The following is a 20738-nucleotide window of genomic DNA, read 5'->3' on the forward strand; positions in this document are numbered from 1 at the left end:
CAGATCAGTCTAGTCTATAATTTAATGATTTTAACTCTAACGATAATTCTGAAATTATTTAAGGTAGTTTGAAATGTGAGTTCTCCCCAACTTCAGTTTGAGGAAAATGTATGGAACATTGTTCAGAATTGCCAGGTGGAAGATTGTCAGTTTGTTAAAAAAGAATTTGTGATCTGATGATCTAATGCAGTATGAATGGTTGAAATGTCACATACACAAACATTCTGGTAGAATTAAACAAAGGAACTAAGAGTGTGTTGCTACAATGATTTTGGCAGCAATACTTACTGAAGAAAGAAAACTAAGAGAAATTAACTCATGGAAATATATTTTCTAGATAATAATAGGTTAAATTACATATGTGCTTTCTATCTTTGGGGCTCTGTATAGTCTTGTGTTTAGAAAAAAAGGTTTCTACAGTATTTTTGACATGTCATTCCCCTTGACTCATTCAACTTAAATGAGCATAAGCAAAACTGTTATTTCACAGTAAAACTATTATTTTATACAGGTAAGCTCTATAACTTCTTTTCTTATCTCTATACTTTAGACAGGCTATTATGTGTGCCTCCAAAGGAGCTTGTTCTGAAAAAAAAAAATACAGAAGAGCAGGCATATTTGGAGTGTATACATTTGAAGGAAAAGATTGATATGGCTTTGGTCATCTCAAAACCTTTTATATTGCACACATTAACAGCTTTACATAATAGTTCCACTGGAATTAGATCTTCAATGTGAGAAAAATTTGTCCTACATAGATTATTGCCTATTATTGAAGGCTGCAAATTTTTCCAGTTTAATAAAGAATATATTTCATATGAAAGGTTGTTATATATTTTCTCATATATTTGGCAGTAAGTATTTCTAACAAATATAATAAATTATTGGGGTTTTTTCTTTATTTTTCCAGGTGGCTTAATAGAATTAACATGCTGACTGCAGGATACGCAGAAAGAGAGAGGATTAAACAAGAACAAGGTAAAGAGAATGCCTTTTATTTTACAAACATATTATACTTGCATAAATACTTGCATAAAAAGACGGCTAATAAAGAAATTTCTTTTGAAGAAAATAACCAATGAATCTTGATATAATATTGATCATGGACAGAAAGATACAATATTTAATAAAATATTAAATTATTTCTTCAAAAGACCCTCATTGGCGCCCTTCTGTGAAAATGTAAACACCTATACTGCAATTATACTGGGTTCTGTTAATAGTTATTGTTAGTGTGATAAAGAACATGGAACATAATAACATATAAAACAAGTTCCAGAAATGGAGGATAAACAGAATCCTTCCGGGAAGGGGATGTAGTATAAACTTTTGGTAGTAAATGTGTCTTAGTGGCTTCAACTTTCTCACCTTTTTATGCCTGGATGTGATTTATAAACCTTCATTTGTGCTAAGAGTACTAAAAAAGTACTAACCTTCCCTTTCAAATTTCTTGAAACGTTGTAAAGTAGTTCTGTAAAGGTGTTTTTACCTGATTGTTTAAAGATATAAGAATTGGAAATATGGGAAATATATAGATAGGAAAATTAATCTGGAAAAATATCAAGTTGTATAAAACACAGAACCTATATTTTCAAGCTTCAGAATTTTATTACTTGATGTTGCTTTGAAGCTGAGCATGATCTTGATTTTAAAGAATCTTTTTTGTTGTGGAACTAAGTTTCATTGTGGATGAAAGGACAGGTTAATTTATATTGCAAGTGCAAATTCCAAAGAATATTTATTCTGTGGTTACACAGTGCCTTGCTCTGTACATATATATTTAATTCCTACTAAATTTGGTAGAAAAATCATAGGCAGATGATGATATTTGCTATTTCCATAGAGTGAAAAGGCACTTTAACATATGTCAGAAACATTTAGATTTCCTACTTAATATGTGATAAATTCCTTTGGTCTTTTATGGGTATTTGACATCTCCTGAGTATAATTCTTAGTACTGAAGTTAAATTTCATATAAAATATAGCTTTTTGAAGTTATAAATAGAAAAGTAGTAACTAAAAACTGTGAAGCATTAAGTAGGGAGTGGACAGAGTAATGAATGGGAACTGATTTATAGTTAGACTCCAAGTTTCATTCTTTTATTGCTCAAAAATGCTACAAAAAAGAATGTCTGTGAAAATGAACGTCAGGCATTTACTGCCTTTGTGATCTATGTCAGACTGTCCTGGCATCCAACCTGAAACGATGCCCAAGAAGATAAATTCAAGATATAAAACATTTAAATATATGATACTCCCATGTACACAACTACAAAAGTCAGTTATTATTACTAGCTACTCTTTTACAGATTATAAAATAGATCCAACTAAGTTAAATAATGCCTATAAGAACATATATGTATTAAGTTGTGTGGTGAAGAACTGAACCTTTACCTTCTGAACATCAGTCATGCTTTGTCCACCAACATTTACTAGACCCATTTCTGGGCATTTATGTAAATTCATGTTTGGGGGAACACTTAGTTATAGTTGTGATCATTATTCAGTATCTCCATTATTATTATTTTCCATTGGGCTTTTTGTGGTTTAGTTAGCTATGTTAACCCAAGCTCATCTCAAACTTAAAATCCTGGATCAGCCTCCTGAGTACTAAAATTATACTTGTGTGCTTCCATGACAAGTTCCCCATTATTTTTTAAATAAAAATCTAATTAAGAATAATTAGACCCTCCCTCTTCCCCACCCGTGTCCCTATCCCAGTCCACTGAAAAGGGAGGTCTTCCTCCCCTTCCCTCTGATCTTAGTCTATCAGGTCTCATCAGAAGTGGCTGCATTGTCATCTTCTGTGGTCTGGTAAGGCTGCTTCCCCCTCAGGGGGAGGTGATCAAAGAGCAGGCCAATCAGTTCATGTCAGAGACAGTCCCTGTTCCCATTACTATGGAACCCACCTGGATACTGAACTGCCACAGGCTACCTCTGTGCAGGAGTTCCAGGCCATCTCTATGAGTGGTCCTTGGCTGGAGTATCAGAATTCTCAACAGAAGAATCTCTAATTGCCAAGAAGCATTTAAAGAAATGTTTAACATCTTTAGTCATCAGAGAAATGCAAATCAAATTGACTATGAAATTCCATCTCACACCTGTCAGATGGTTAAGATCAAAAACTCAAGTGACAACACATGCTGTCGAGGATGTGGAGCAAGGGAAACATTCATTTATTGCTGGTGGGAGTGAAAACTTGTAAAACCATTTTTGTAAATCAATCTGGTGATTTCACAGAAAATTGGGAATTGTTCTACCTCAAGACCCAGCTATACCACTCTTGGGCATATACCCAAAAGATGCTTCAACATACCACAAGGACACTTGCTCAACTATGTTCATAGCTGTTTTATTTATAATAGCCAGAATGTGGGAACAAACTAGATGTTTCTTAACTGAAGAGTGGAGAAAAAATTGAAAATACATTTTCAATAAAATTTTAAAATATTGAAAGAAGAAAAAGAATAATTAGACACTTTTTATTTTTTTTTCTCAGGAGGGATTGTCAGGACCTTGTGTTTTAAGGCCTGGATAGAATAAGCAGTTTATTTTATATCCTGTATCCATTGCTAGAAACTTTCTGTTCACAGTAACCAGAGTTAAAACTCAGCAGTAAGTAAGGGAGATTAAATAATAACACTGTACTTAACATTAAACTTTCTTGATGTTTCAAGCAAGAGTCCCAGAAATTTAGTCTCAGAGTTTTGGGTCAAGCCAATTCCTTAGTTAAAAGAATCTCCATTATTTCCTACCTGGAGTGTAACAATTTCTGAAAAAAAAAAAAAAATGTTAGCTGTGTTCACTTTTTGACAGCACCATAGGGAAAAAAAAAAAAAAACATTACAATTAAGAATTTCCAGAAAGAGAAAGGATCTTACAAAAATAGGTACTGTGATTTTTTTTTTCATTTGAATCTGCCTACTACTTGAGCCTTGTGGTAGTTGTTTGGAGATCTAAATTTTCATACAAATTTCCTTTTCTTTTAATACCTGTTCTCTCATCTGAAATTGCTATGTTAATCATCCTGGGTCTTTGCTTACAACTCACATAAAGAACAACACAGCAGTTATATCTGAAATATAGTCAAATTGATTCTGATTATTGATGATCTGTTGGATTTGACTAACAATATTAATATATCTCTCAGAGTTCTAAATCTCCCATCTTGCCTCAGGTCTGCCAAGTAACTTTGTCTAGCAGCTTACATTTCCTACCATTTTAAGTTGTTTTGAAAATTTGGTACTTGTAGCTCACTTCAGCAGGTGTACATTTTATTTTTTTTGAATTTGCCAAGATTAGGGTTTGCCATGTCTCTCTAAGGAGAGGTGGGAGTATGGTGTTATAAAGATTCATGTCAGCATGACTCTAGAAAACAGCAATTGTTAGATAACCAGTGCACTGATGCCAGAAAGAAAAAGAAATTAGAACATTAATTTTTGAGGTGATTATATCAGTAGAGATACACAGCAGCATATGGCATATTGCTTTTCTTCTCTGAGTATTCATCATGGTAATGTGACATTCTTTAAAAAACATCCTGTGGAATTTATTAATTAAAGATGCTGAATAGTTTGCTCTAAAATCAAATGTACCCTTAACATAATTTGGCTTATAGAGTGTCTTTTTCTTAGCTATATTAAGGCTGGCTGTGAGCCATTAATTTTTAATGATATTGGAATTCGGTTATTATGTCCTTCCTTCTGCTCCAAAACAGCTAAAAGTGAAACTTGATGACTCTTGGGTGGGGCAATGACGACAAACATGCTGTAGTAATGAAATTTAATTTTTAAATGATATTATCTTTTCTTGAGAAATACGGCTATAAATACTTAATAAGATGTTGAGATGTCCATGTCTGTAAACTTTCAGATTACTGGAGTGAAAGTGACAAAGAAGAAGCAGATACTCCATCAACACCAAAACAAGACAGTCCTCCACCCCCCTATGATACATACCCACGGCCTCCATCTGTAAGTTAAACATGAGTGTGCTTGTACATAATAGGATGAATTGACCGGAAAGATCCACTTATATGTTAAAATGAATGTGTATTAAATGATATGTCAAACAAGATTTCTTAGGCAAAAGAAAATTTGTGATCTAAAAATCAGTAGAATAAAAGGATTGTGTTTACAGGGAGTGTTTTTACATCACCACAGGCTGTTGACAGAATGAGTTCTCCAGATTTAAAGGAGTTTAGAGCAACAGAAAAGTTTCCTTAGAAGAAGATGTATGAATAAATAAAGTTCTTTTTTATGTCCTTTAGACACAACTGATAATTAGTACTATAGAGCTGGAGGTATAGCTCAGTAATGGATATCACATGATATCTTTTTTTTGCTTTCTGTTGCTGTAAGAAAATATCATTAAAAGAAAAAAAAGCAATTTGAGAAAGAGAGTTCATTTGGTTTAAAAGTCCTAATCACAGTCCATCATTGAGGGAAGCCAAAGCAGGAAGTCAAGCATGGCAGTAACCTGGAAGCAGGACCTGAAGCGGAGGCCATGGTGGAACTCTGTTTACTGGCTTGCTTTTTTTTTTTTCCATATACAACTCAATACCATCTGTCCAAGGGTGGAACCACCCATAGTGTCTTGGGCCCTACCCACATCAATCATTCATCACAAAAATGCCACACAAACTTGCCTACAATGGAGCTATTTTCATAGGTGGCATTTCTTCTTCCCAGAGACTCTGGCTTGTGTCAAGTTTTAAACAATAATAACAACAACAATAATAATAACAACAATAATAATTAACCAGCACACAGGGACATATCTCACATATTCCCCAGGTTTGACTCCCCAACACCACAAAATGTGGGGGGGGGAGGGTGTGCTGGGTGAGGCATTTTATATAACCATGGTGTCTGCTTTAATGTATGTATTTATGATGCTCCAGAATTCTTACATCTATAAATCTTCCTATATATAAACTATACTTCAGTCTTTTACTGAGACAAATAATTATCCTACTTTTTAAAAGACTATGCTAGTTTTGTCTGTTTCCCATCAGAAATACTGGATGTTAGTGTCTCCATTTAATTTAGTGGTCATGTTACCAAAATAATCAATACTCTCTATCTTGGGACTTAGTCTTCCACAATGGAAAACATAGATAGTTTATGTGACAGCAGTCAACTTAATTCAACCTCTTTATATTATTCCAAGTAATTAATACTTCCATTTCTTTAAAAGTACCAGAATCTGAATAATTCCTTTGGAATATCTTTAAGAAGATTCGCTTTCTTTAAATTATTTTTCATTATCTTACCAAGAAGTAGGTTTTCATATGGCTTTTTAAATAGATCTTTAGTTTTGCTTAATGCGACCACTGTCCTCTACTCTCCCCAGCCCTCCTGCCTCCCTTCCCAATTAAATCTTCCAATTCCCAGTATTCCCTCTGCGCTCTCATTGTGCCCCTGTTTCTTCTTTGAACAACAGTAGCATCTAGGAAAGAGACTGTTCACATTCTTATCATTAAGCTGTTGTTCAGCATACTGCTTAATATGTTGGAGGGTGACAATCTGCCCATGGATGATGCGAAATCATTTCCTTCTCCAGAAGAGGTGGCATGCTCATCTCAGCCACATTTGTTTTAGCTGACATTCCAACCCCATTTGTGCTCAGCAAATGCAGCTCCTTGCACAAAGGCACCTGGGATTGCCTTACACACTCTAGCACTGGGGCTGGGCTTGTAGCAAGTAGAGTGCGAATGTTTCACAGCATTTACAGCATCAATAGATTCTATTCTTCCTTCCTATTTGTTTTTTACACTATAATATATAGTCCCAAACATTAAATTCATGCACAAAATATATTCTCTTGTATGTAATCTATGGTGTCAATAGTCACAGAAAATGCTACTCCCCAATAAACTATAATTTTATCCTACCCATACTTTCAGTTCCCCAGAAATTACCATAGAACTGACAAGACCACAAGGCAGCTTTTCTGTGGTACCCATAGGAACAGACATTTGCCTATGAAGAAGCAGAAGGTTTACTTTTTTTATAAACAACTTGTTCTCACATACAAAAGCCTTTCTCTTTCCCTCACGCCCTAAGCTGCCTAAAATCCAGAAATAGAAATCTCTGGGGAGTATTTCTTTAGAATTTCGAAATATGTAAAGATTTTAAAATTGTGGAGCTGCTGAATGATTCTTACATAAACATCTACAGTTTCTCATACTTTATTATCAGGTCTATACTAATGTATCAGATATTTCATGGACGACTGTTACATTTATAACTAAAGGCATTTGAATTCATAACTCTGTAAGTGTAAGCTGGGGCCTAAGCTTTGAGATGTCTGCAAACTTGCTCAGTTGTTACTTGACTGTGTAAGATTCCATCCAAGTAAATACTCCGTTTTTTAAAAAGAAAAAAAAAAGTTTTTTGACTATTGAAATGGTCTGTTTATTCTGTGGAAACTGATGAATGGCTCTTTTCCACAGATGAGTTGTGCCAGTCCTTACGTGGAAGCAAAACACAGCCGGCTTTCCTCCACAGAGACCTCTCAGTCTCAGTCTTCACATGAAGAGTTTCGCCAGGAAGTTACTGGGAGCAGTGCCGTGTCTCCCATTCGCAAGACCGCCAGTCAGCGTCGCTCCTGGCAGGATTTAATCGAGACACCACTGACAAGTTCAGGCTTACACTATCTTCAGACTCTGCCACTGGAAGATTCTGTCTTCTCTGATTCTGCGGCCATCTCCCCCGAGCACAGGCGACAGTCCACTCTTCCAACTCAGAAGTGCCACCTCCAGGATCACTATGGCCCATACCCGTTAGCTGAGAGTGAGAGGATGCAAGTGCTAAATGGCAATGGGGGCAAGCCTCGAAGTTTTACTCTGCCTCGAGACAGCGGGTTCAACCACTGCTGCCTGAATGCACCAGTTAGTGCCTGTGACCCACAAGATGACATACAGCCACCAGAGGTGGAGGAAGAGGAGGAAGAGGAGGAGGAGGAGGCAGCAGGGGAAAACATAGGAGAGAAAAGTAAGTAGTTTGTGGAAATTCTTAGCCTGTGTACACAGTAATAGCCTTTCAGCTTCTTATTTGAAGGTTGTTTTCCTTAAAAAAAAAAAATGGTCTTGCTGGATAGGAAGTTAGGCCTCCCTAACTTATGTGTCAGGAGTGTCAGGATAAACATGACTAGAACAAGTACTTTTTCTCCCAACTCCCCACTTGCTTTTTAAGGCTAATAGTTTTAATTTCTTTAGTTTCTCTCTCTTACTTTCTTCTCACTTTCATACATCAATCTTGCCAGTCCATAGTGAATGCCCCCTAAGTTTGGGTAAAGAAATTATGTTTCAAGTAGGGTGCCAACAAAGCCCTTATTGAATTAACTAAACACACACAGGGACAAGCACAAATGCATACCAACATTTGCACATATATACTTATATCTTTCTTTCACTATCAGATTTAAAGGAAAAGGTAAAAAGAAAACACATTTTCCCAAAAAAAGTTTCATACAGCATTTGTGATTCCAAATTTCTCAGCTCTTTCTAGAAACCAATTTGTCAAAAGCACCCATTTATTTTGTTATTATGTACATTGATTATAAAACACTATTTATGGGTATCAACTCTAAAGAAAAACAGATAATTCAGTAATCTTCTAGTAGCTCTCTGGATTACTTTACCTTAAAAATATGTTTTTATCCAGATATAATGATGCATATGCTTGCATGTAAAGGCAGAAAGATCAAGAATCTGAGGTCACCCTCAGATACATAGCAAGCTCAGAGTTAATGTGGGCTACATGAGACCCTGTTTCAAAAAAAAAAAAAACTGAACATACTAGCTATCAAGTTTGTTATGCAACATTCCAATACAAAGCTTCTGTTTATAACTACCCTGAAACACTGGTGCAGATGTTTAAGGCAAAGGCTGTAACTCAGTTATTTTAATTATGAAAGTTCTGACTGTAAATCCTAAAAGTAAATGAAAAGACTGTAGGTGAATAGCATTATAAAATGTAAGTAAATTAGTGCAGATGACTGGACCCAATGATGAGTAAACTTTGGTTTCTCTAAGGATTAGACTCCTCTTTTTGAAGCTACAAATAATATGTAACATTCACCAAATTAGCCAAGTATATAAGACTTTGACTATAGGATACATTAGCATAAGTTCTTCATTACTAGTAAGTAAAAACAACTCATAGCTTACAAGTAACTAACTTGGAAATTACCAATAGGTCAAGAATTTAATGTCACTGTGAAACTTGGTTCCTTAAACATTAGAGCTTGTTATGCTCACATGACTTGATAAAAGTTCTATATCTCTTACCAACAAAATATCAGAATCAATTGTGATTAAATTCACATACTAAGATTTTCTCAGTGTAAGGCATATTTTAGCCACAGTTTCTATGAGACCATAACAAATGATATAACTGCCAGTGCTAACTAGATAATTAGACCACATCACCTACAAACCATATCAACATCCATATCTATCAGAAATTTATGAAAAGAATATTTAGGACTTGTTTTAGGCTTTTATAGGAGTTTTAGCAAGCCTAATACATGATTAATATTGTATTGAATACCAGAATTAACAAAGTTTTCTAAATTTTAAGTATTGGTTAGAAAAATTCTCATCCAGGTGCCTTATAACAGCTATACATAAATATTAAGGATTTGTTTATTATTCTTTAAACAATGGGGAAGGAAAATAATCCATCTCAGCCAATTAAAAGGTATTGAATTCTGAAATAAAAAATTCTGTTCTGAAAACTTTCAATTCTATAGGCAGAGTTATCAATGCTATCTTTTTTAAGTAATTTATTAAGAGTTTGTCCTACTCATCATTTTGAGACAAACTAGGGAGGAGCAGTCATGTCTAGAACATGATACCAGCCCTTTCTTAAGGGTTCCAAAGCCCACAGAGCATCTCTAGTTAGATGGCTTTGGATTTTTTTCTTCAATAGTCCTCTTATTGTTGTTTTGTGTATAGGATTATTTTCAGACTTAGGAATATACCTCTGTGTTGGTAGGATTTTATTTTTAAGTTTAGGTTCCAGTTTATCAAACACGTAATTATTTGATACTGTCCATCTTTTTCAGTGAGCTCTTTACAAAATAAGCATGCCAAGGCAGACCACTTCTAATGAGTTGTTTGTCAATGAATTTAGTATTATATGTTTTGTCATTATAGCTCTATACTGTGGGGCATTCCATGCCCTCTCAGAAAGATTTGTGTCACATGATGCAGCCAGCGTTGACGAGTTCTGATAAGCTAGGGTCAGTTAGAGGGGGGGAGAGGTCTTCCCCTTCAGGGGACTAGGGAAGAGGAATAGGGAGAGAATGAGAGGGTGGGTGGGGCTTCAGTAGGGATACAAAGTGAATAAATTAATTAATTAATTAAATTAAAAAATATTTGCCTCACTAAAAGTTATTAGATAGTATCTTTGAGGCCCCACCCATTTCTTTCAGGGTACTCCTTAATCTTCCCTTTTGATTTTTCCGTGTACTTTGAACTGTTCTGTAGGCAGCACTGCATTCCATTTTGCCTACTTTTTCTTTTTTTTATTAATTAATTCAATTTACATTTCGGTCATAGGTCCCTCCGCCCTTTCCTCCCAGTCCTACCCTGCTTCTTGCATGTCCCCTCCCTATTCCTTAGGATAGGGGAGCTCCCCTACCAAGACACCCCAGGACTGAATTAGTCTTCTTACCCTGTGGCCTGGTAGGGAAGTCCCATTAGGGGGAAGTGATCAAAAAGCAGGCAACATAGACCATGTCAGAGTGCAATGTGTGTTCACCTTTCTAATGATGAGGGTTTTTCGTTGCATTCTAAATATTTAGATTTATACATGATGAATGTTTCATTTGGGAAAATTTCACTTTTTTTAGAAACATGCTGTGTGTGTGTGTGTGTGTGTGTGTGTGTGTGTGTGTGTGACCTTCATCTGTGCTTGCCTTCCTTCTGGATTACATGCATTCAAGCTTTTTTTTTCTACAGTTCTTTTATTTATTTTTTACAATTTATTCACTTTTTATCTGGGCTATAGTGCCCTCCCTCATCTCCTCCCAGTCCTACCTACCCACCCTCTGTCTTCTCCCCCTATGTATCTTCTCCCCTTATGTCCTTTCCCTAGTCCCCTAATAGGGGAAGACTTCCTTCCCGTTATCATTTTTCAAAAGACTATTTAGGATCTACTTAGAGGATGTCATAATCATGCCTTGTGTGGATTTGTCATTATATAGCAATGAAGGCTACTTATTCAAGCCAGGCTGCTTGATATTATGCCAGAAGCAGAAATTATACACAGAACAAGAAGCTGTGATGGTGATGTCAGCATCACACTTAGATATACATTCTCTAACACAAAGCATTCGTGTATATAGCCACACAGGTTTACAAGCAAAGAGAATTTGAAAAACCCCAAGTCTCTCAGTAGAGCATTTCTATCCTGCTTGAAGCTATCACTCTGCTTGATCTACTAACGAAAATGTGTAACTAACCATGATCAGGGGAATTGAGTGTTATATTTCTGGCTCTGAACATTTTTTTTCCTAAGCATTTAAAATAGGAAGTGTTTAGACAAGTGAATAAAATGGGTAATAGAAAACATAAAAATACAAATTGTTTTATTACTTAAACATGAAGAAGTATAATTTAACCAAACTCCTTTTATATCTTTATTGTCTTACCTCATGTAATGTTATACATTAAATGACACATGTTTGCAATGAACTCCCAGGAGCAAAACATATCTAAATTCATAACCCTGAATAGCTTTCGATTTTCTTATGGATGTGAAATTCAGCCTTCCATAGGACAGACTGCACTCTGTGTGCTTGTGGATGAACTACTTTTGTCTTATTTTGAAATTCAGTTATTTAACAGAGTCACACTGTGACAGTTTTCTCAGGTTGAACACATTTTAGTCTGAAATAAACTGTACTAAAACTACACAGATGAGACATGTATTGTTTTTCTTTGAAAAGTCAGCATGCATATTAATTATCCTGACCTACTTCACTGGCATTTGGGAAAAGACAAGTAATTTCCTATTATCCCAATTAGCAATTTCAAAGCTTACTGAGGTATGGGCCTTTTAATAGTGTCCTTAAATTAAATTATTAATTATGTCAGCCTCTACAACTTTTAAGAGGTAGAAATCATTAAAGTATATGAGAAAACATAAAGCTATACTTAATTCAGAAATTATTTAACACTACAATACTGTCTTGATTAATATAGCTTCAAGTTTGCTGAAAATGTCTTTTACTCCTTTGTGACGGTAGGGAATTTAGATGAGGTTTCCAAAAGCTTTATCCCTTGATTCTGCTGATTTCTTCATTGGCAATTATATGATAGTCTTTCCTAGTCAGACATTCTCTGTGCAATCATTTTTTTAACAAAATCATAATGTTCTCTTTTTCATTATTTTGAAGATTACCTAGCAGTATTCTCCCTAAATTTACACATGTATTTAGTTTAAACTTAGAAATGTAAAACAGATCTAGGTCTTTTAGCCAAGGTGAAAAGATATTCAATCTATTTCCATGTAACTACCATATACATTAGGTTATCTGGGTGTGATATGTTTCATATGTTTCATATTAAAACTTCTGAAAACCACATGCTAAACTTACATGTTAAAATATAATATTATTTGCATACCATTGGCATCTGGGAAGCTGCGCAGGTTACATTGTAGTTCAATAGCCCAACGCCTGCAGTGATGTAGACAGAGAGGCTGAATAATGACTGCTAATTCAACGCAGAGAAGATGCCTTAAACATGTTCAAGTTATTGTAAAGATCCAACAGTCATTTCTTAGATACTCCCTAAAAAGTGTGAGTTTTATCTTTAAGGGCATTCAGATAGATTGTGGGCAAGGAGATGATGTAATTTGAATACAAACCTGTGTTGAAGGTGGGGTTGGAGGAATGAAACAAGTTGAGAATAAAGGAAAATGTTGCATCATTTTTCCCTTTATTTATTTATTTGGGGAGGGGGAGAAAAAGCCTTTATTACGTTTACATTTCTACACTACTGTTCATCACTGAAGAAAGTCAGGACGGGAACTCAAATAGTGCAGGAACCTGGAGGAAGGAACTGGTGCAGAGGACATGAAGGGAAGCTGCTTATGGGCTTGCTCTCCATAGCTTGCTCATCATCCTTTCTTATATAACCCAGGACTACCAGCCCAGGGATGGCACCACCCACAGTTGGCTGGGCCCTCCCCCATCTACTGCTAATTAAGCAAATACTCTATAGACTTGTCTATAGCCCCATTTTATCAATATATATTCTTTTTTAACTTATTTATGTATTTATTTATTACAATTTATTCACTTTATATCTCTGCTGTGGCCCCCTCCTATGTCTCTTCCCAGTCCCACCCTTTCTCCCTCTTCTCCCCCCATGCCCCTCCCCTAGTGTCCTGATAGGGGAGGATCTCCTCTCCTTCCTTCTGATCCTAGCCTATCAGGTCTCATCAGGGATGGCTGCATAGTCTTCCTGTGTGGCCTGGTAAGGCTGCACACCTCAGGGGGAGGTGATCGAAGAGCCAGCCACTGAGTTCATGTCAGAGATAGTCCCTTGTTCCCCTTACTAGGGAACTCACTTGGAAACTGAGCTGCCTATAGGCTTCTTCTAAGCAAAGGTCTAGGTCCTCTCTCAAGGAAGATACTTTTCCCTTTATTTTTAAGGTAAATTTTGCACACAAGTAAATAATTTTGGAAGAGCAACATCCTAAGTAATATCTGAAATTATTACAAGAAATCTAAAAGGAGTAGATAAAGACATACACATGCACATTGAAGTAAGATGAATAAAGTCAAAGAATAGCAGAGCACCTTAAATATGTCACTTTTATAAGGTTGCCAGTACCATCCTTGGCTGTTCAAACAAGTACATACAAAGAAAGAACACAGAAAAATCTAGGGAGAAACCTCAGTACCATATGGTCTGATGTATAATACCATAAGGAAATACAAAACACTGATGATTATATGTAAAGTCATCTATCTATAATTCTAATACTGGTTAGAGGTTAGATTTTAAATTACACTACCCTCATTTTTTACTTATATGATAAAAACAATTATTGACCATTATTGACATGAAACAGAAACCAAAACATTGTGCATCTGTTTATTTTATATATTACTTAAAGTCAGAATGTGCAAGGTTTTAGCATACCATGTTTATGCGGGGATGCTAGAATTACAGCTCCTTGCACTGTGACTCCTTTTTCTGTCAAATTGAGAGTGATTGTGTCTGGTTGAGACAAGCCTCTTCTGTATAATTCCAATTTTAAATATAAATGTCACAAATACATGACATATGAAATCACTAGTTCATTTTTATAAATCAGTTAAAAAACAGATCTTTTAACACCTCTAGGCTATTGTCCTTGCAGCAAGATCCATAGCATATGGAAAGAGGGTGACTCAACCTGACTGTGCTTGTTCATAGTCTTGGGTCTTCTTAAAAAGTCATTCATCACCTAGTACTACCTTAATTAGTTTGGGGGAAGTATTAATAATGAGTCTTGTAGTTTAGTCAATACCCAGTGGTCGTCCATCTGCCAGGAAAATAATCTCAATGGTGTTCAAAGTAATGAAACCAGATTTTAATGGGAAAAAAAAGATTTCTGCATGCTACAGAGTCACAGCATCAGAGGCAGCCAGGTAAAATTTAATCTCACAGAACAGAATGACAACCTATCATTAGCATAAGTAAGACAAGCTATGATTTATTTTTTTTTCAAAATAGATAATAAGATTCAGTCATAATGTTGCTTCTTCCTATTTTCACAATTCATAAAAGCAAATTACTTTTCAAACCAATAATGGCTCTTTGTTAGCTTCTCAATGGAAGCAGTGTCTAGCAAGTTATACAGAAACCTCTCTTAAATTCAGCTTGCCTTTTTCTTCTTTACCCTAAATTCATATATCAGGAGTTCTTTTATCTGCATATCTAATGCCTCAGTGCTTGTAAATATTTACATTCTTTATCGAGATTTTCTAAAACTGTCGGCTTATCCCAAAGCTCTGTGCTAAAACAGCTCGGCCAGATTCTAAGATTTGTTCTTATGAATTCTGTGATTGCTGAAGAGAGCTCAATGGCTAAGAGCACTTGCTGCTTTCCCAGAGGGCAAAAGTTAGTTTCTAGAGGACCCACATCCAGTGGCTCACAGCTACATACAATTGCAGCTTGAGAGGACTGGACATCCTCTTCCAGCCTCCACCATGTATTCAGGTAGCATATCCTATCTCTCTTTCTGTCTCTCTCTGTGTGTGTGGTGTGTCTGTCTGTCTGTCTCTCCGTCTCTGTCTCTCTCTCTCTCTCACACATACAAGTCAATTATATTTTGAAAATTCTCCCTTATTGGAAGAATGTTCTTAGTAATATGTTATTCATTAAATGACAAGTGCCCATATATGTATGTTTTAATGTAAGGGTGACGCTTCATTGTATATATATGTATATATATATATATATATATTATTTTTTGAGTCAGTGTTTCTCTGTGTTATAAGCTCTGGCTGTCCTATACTCACTTTGTAGAGCAGGCTGGCCTCAAACTCACAGATGATCAGCCTTCCTCTGTCTCCTGAGTGCTGGGATTAAAAGCAAGCAACACCACTCACCCAAACCAAAATATTTAATATTTAAGCTTCATACTTCAGAACTTCTAGAATGTTTTCCTGTGCTGTGTAGTATGACAGTTTCGATATAGGCATGTCAATAAAATCAATGTATTGAATTATTTCACGGATATTTTAAGATAATTGAATACTGTATTTAAAGTCATTTTAGACAATTTACAAATTAATATTCCCAATCATGAATTTTATAACATTTCATTTTTTAAGTATTTATTTTTATTTTTTTACAATGTATTAACTTTATATCTCAATCGTAGCTCCTTCCCTCATTTACTCTTGATCTCACCCTCCCTCCTTATTCCCCCCAATCTCCCTTCTCTAGTACACAGAAATGGGGAGTCCCCATCCTCTACTATCTGATCCTAGCCTATCAGGTCTCATCAGGACTGGCTGCATTGTCTTCCTCTGTGGCCTGGTAAGGCTGCTCCCCCGTGAAGGGGAGATGATCAAAGAGCCAGCCACTGAGTTCATGTCAGAGACAGCCCTTGTTCCCTTATTAGGGAATCCACATGGAAACTGAGCTACCTATGGGCTACATCTGAGCAGGAGGTCTGGGTCTTCTCCATGCATGGTTCTTGGTTGGTGCATCAGTCTGTGCAGATGCCTCTGAACCCAGATTTATTGTCTTTTTGGTCTCCTTGTGGAATTCCTGTTCCCTCTGGGTCCTTCTATTCCCCCCCCCCCCCACATACTCTTCCATAAGACTCCCTGAGCTCTGCCCAAAGTTTGGCATCTGCTTCAATCCCTTGCTGGGTGGAGTTTCAGAGGACATCTATGATAAGCTCCTGTCCTGTTCCCTTTCTTCCACCACTTCTAGTGTTTATTCTGTTTGTCACTCTGAATGAGAATTAAGCATCCTCACTAGGGTCCTCTTTGTTATTTAGCTTTTTTAGGTCTGTGGATTTTAGTGTGGTTATCCTATATTATATGGCTAATATCTACTTACAAGTGAGTATATCCCTTGAGTGTCTTTCTGGTTCTGGGTTACCTCACTCAGGATGATCTTTTAGTTCCATTGGTTTGCCTGCAATTTCATGATTTCCTTGAGTAGTACTCTATTGAGTAAATGTACCACAATTACTATGTCGTTTGGTTGAGAGACACCTAGGTTGTTTCCAGATTCTGGCTATTATGAATAAACCTGCTGTGTACATAGTTGAGCAAATATCCTTGATGCATATTTGAGCATCTTTTGGTATATTCCCAGGAGTGGTATAGCTTGGATCTTGAGGTAGAACTATACCCAATTTTCTGAGAAACCTCCAGATTGAAATCCACAGAGGTTGTGTAAGTTTGCCCTCCTACCATCAATGGAAGAGTGTTCCCCTTGCTCCACATCCCCCCCCCAGCATATGCAGTGACTTGAGTTTTTGATTATAGCCACCCTGATAGGTATAAGATGAAATCTCAGGGTTGTTTTGATTTGCATTTCCCTGATGACTAAGGACGCTGAGCATTTCTTTAAGTGTTTCTCTGCCATTCGATATTCCTTTATTGAGAATTCTCTGTTTAGCTCTTTACCCCATCTGTTAAATTGGATTACTTGATTTGTTGCTTTTTAACTTCTTGAGTTCTTTTTATATTCTGGACATTAGCCCTCTGTCAGATATAGGGTGAAGATCCTTTCCCAAGCTACAGGCTATCGATTTGTTCTGATGAGAGTGTCCTTTGCTTTACAGAAGCTACTCAGTTTCATGAGGTCCCATTTATTGATGATGATCTTATAGCCTGTTGGTGTTCTGTTCAGGAAGTTGTCTCCTGTGCCAATGAATTCAAGGCTCTTCCCCACTTTCTTTTCTAACAGATTTAGTGTGTCTAGTTTATATTGAGGTCTTTGTTATACTTGGAATTTAATTTTTATAGGGTGATAGATATGTATTTATTTGCATTTTCAACATGTAGACATCCAGTTAAACCCAACATAATTTGTTGAAGATGCTGTCATTTTTTTCCATTATATGGTTTTGGCTTCTTTGTTTAAACTCAGGTATCCATTGATGTTATGGATTTATTTCTGGGTCTTTGATTCAATTCCATTGATTCACCAGTCTGTTTGTATGCCAGTACCACTCTATAACATTTTTTCCATTTTTTATTTTAATTTTTATTAATTACGCTTTATTCACTTTGTATCCCCCCTTGGCCCCCTCCCTCCTCTGCGCCAAATCCCACCCTTCCTTCCCCTTCTCCACACATGCCCCTCCCCAAGTCCACTGATAGGGGAGGGGCATATGTGGAGATCCTTCTGATCTTAGTCTATCAGGTCTCATCAGGAGTAGCTGCACTGTCTTCCTCTGTGTCCTGGTAAAGTTGCTCCCCCTCAGGGGGAAGTGATCAAAGAGCAGGCCAATCAGTTCATGTCAGAGACAGTCCCTGTTCCCATTACTATGGAACCCACTTGGACACTGACCTGCCATGGGCAACATATGTGCAGGGGTTCTAGTTTATCTTCATCAATGGTCCTTGGTTGGAGTACTCAGCAATAAAAAACAAAGAAATCATGAAATTTGCAAGTAAATGGTGGGAACTGGAAAATATCATCCTGAGTGAGGTATCCCAGAAGCAAAAGACACACAGGGTATATACTCACTCATAAGTGGATATTAAACATGTAATATAGGGTACACCTACTAAAATCTGTACACCTAAAGAAACTAATCAAGAAGGAGAACTCTGGCTAAATGCTCAAATATTTCAGTATATAGATCTACTGTATTAAAATGTCACAAAATCTGTGACCTGCACTTCTCCTTTACTGTAAATATATATAATCCAATTAGCGCTAAACGTGTTCATACATTCAGTAGGTAATTATTATTGTCTTATCAAATGACAGGTACTATGATATTAGTATAGCTGAATCATCAATAAATCTGATTTCAACAAAAATTTACAATTTTTAGGAAAAAGAAACACTTAATAAATCAAAATATATAACAATTTTCTTTGTTTCAATAACTTTCCCTCATATCTAATTTATAATTTTTGCAAAATTGATTCTTAGTGAAATAGCACAATGTATTCTGTTCTCATTTTAGTGTATAATTTATACAAATTTGGCAATACTGAAGATGAGCTGACTTTAATAGGTATGTTTGTTTGATTTGGCTCACTGCTGAAAATTGAACGAACATCGGTACAAAGTCCCAATTTATTTCTAATATCAGAGATCAGACCTCTACTCTTGCCTGATGCATCTAAAACAAAAAGGGGGAACTTTTTGTAGAGAGAGCTGCGGAATGCTATGCCTTAAAGATGGAGCTGGTTTCCGCCTTCCACCTTCCCGATGGTGAGTGCTCTCTGTCACGAACAATTCCACATTTGGCTAAGGCTGAGGATCTAGCTTGCTTCCATGTATGTGGACCTATCTGCATTGCCCACGTGGCACGCCTGGGTTGGCTACCCAGAGGCTATTTAAGCTGTGGGCTGGCTTTCCCCAGGGTCCGAGGATTGTTCAAAGTTTCTGAATAAACTGCATTGAAAAAAAAAAATCCAGTCTCTCATCACCTTATATTTAAAATAAATAAATCACCATACCAAAAAAAAAGAAAAAAAAAAAAGAAAGAAGCATTCTGTTTGCTCAGCTGTTCTGATCAATACAAATAAAATGTCTAACACAATGAAAGGAATATATTATATTCTACAGGCTATGGATAAATATATCTTTCATTTAGAACATGCTTCATAACTTTATAATTATTGTGAATTTGATTATCAGAAAAACTATTTGAATGTTCACATTTTAAAATTTTAAATTTTCTTGCCGACCTAAAATCTTTAACCTGCAATTTTTTTTATGTTTAAATTTTCCTTTATTTTTGACAATATAACGTAATTATACTTTCTTCTCCTTTCTCCAAACCATTTTATATATCCCTCCTTGCTTTTTTCAAATTCAATAGACTCTTTTATTAATTATTATTTCATGCATATATATTATTATAACATACTCAGTCCATATAATGTTACTTATATATATGTTTTCAGGCTTATCATTTGCTATTGGATAAACAATTAGCATGATCTTCCCTGGTGAAAATTGTTTTCTTTTTTTTTTAAGGTATTAAATCATTTTTTTTATTTTTTATTTTTTTTATAAGTTACATTTTATTAACTCTGTATCCCAGCCATGTCCCGATCCCTCATTCCCTCCCAGTCCCTCCCTCCCTCCCTCATCTCCACTGTGCCCCTTTCCAAGTCCACTGATAGGGGGCACCTCCTCCCCATTCATCTGATCCTGTTTTATCAGGTATCTTCAGGATTGGCTGCAAAGCCCTCCTCTGTGGCCTAACAGGACTGTAAATCTAATGGTTTATTGTGCTGCTTGTCTTTGGATAAATCACCCACAGTACCTATTGACATAATGCCTTAAATCTATTTATTTCAGTCTTCCAAAATTTGTCATCCAAAGTTCTATGGGTTCTTTTTGTTTCAAATTTTGCTTCAATATTTGTTACTTATTTTATGATATCACCACAGAGTCTATTCTATGACTTGCGAATTGGACATTTTTAAAGCATACAGCCTGTGACTCTTAGTGGGGGAAAAAAATGACCCATGACTTCAACATCACTAAATTTACTCTACATCTTCTTCCGCTTGCCATCTTTGCTATTTTCTCATTATTCTTTAATTGTGCCAAACTCAGGAGTTTCCATGTTTTTCTTCCTAAAAAAGAACATGGACAGCATGTAATCAGTGTGGCTTTAATAACTTTGCTGAAAATCTGACAATACGCCCCATTTCTCACTTTGAACTATTGTCTTTGTGCACCTTATATACTTGCTGGGACGCCTCCTCTAGATTTAGCAACTTGGTAACTGAGGCTTATGATATACTTATTAACTCAATGAGGACCATGCCACAGCATTGGAGGAAGGAAAATGTTTACAGTTCTAAAGATAAATGAACACAAATGCTAAATATTTTTACTGAATAATTAAGTGAACTTATCTTTAATTTACTTTGAATGCTGCTTTTACATCAGTAGGATGTATCCTTTTTAAAATGTGTTTCTATGATTATTTTTACTCTCCATTGCAAGATGCTTTGTAGTAAAGGAAGGTTCATTTAATTAGTTGTTTTTGTTAGGGTAAACA

General features: G+C 36.0%; 1 protein-coding gene across 5 annotated transcripts in view; it reads left to right on the forward strand.

Annotated features, from left to right (window-relative positions):
- The window catches only part of Cnksr2 (connector enhancer of kinase suppressor of Ras 2), a 264629-nt gene that overhangs the window by 205832 nt on the left and 38059 nt on the right, over positions 1-20738 (forward strand). For all 5 annotated transcript variants that reach the window (XM_060375308.1, XM_060375307.1, XM_060375310.1 and 2 more), the window contains 3 exons: positions 911-978; positions 4873-4973; positions 7457-7997. In XM_060375308.1, coding sequence (XP_060231291.1) covers positions 911-978; positions 4873-4973; positions 7457-7997 — 710 coding nt within the window. The remainder of the gene's footprint in view (positions 1-910; positions 979-4872; positions 4974-7456; positions 7998-20738) is intronic.

The sequence above is a fragment of the Meriones unguiculatus genome, chromosome X (assembly GCF_030254825.1).
Source record: "Meriones unguiculatus strain TT.TT164.6M chromosome X, Bangor_MerUng_6.1, whole genome shotgun sequence".
Taxonomy (NCBI): domain Eukaryota; kingdom Metazoa; phylum Chordata; class Mammalia; order Rodentia; family Muridae; genus Meriones; species Meriones unguiculatus.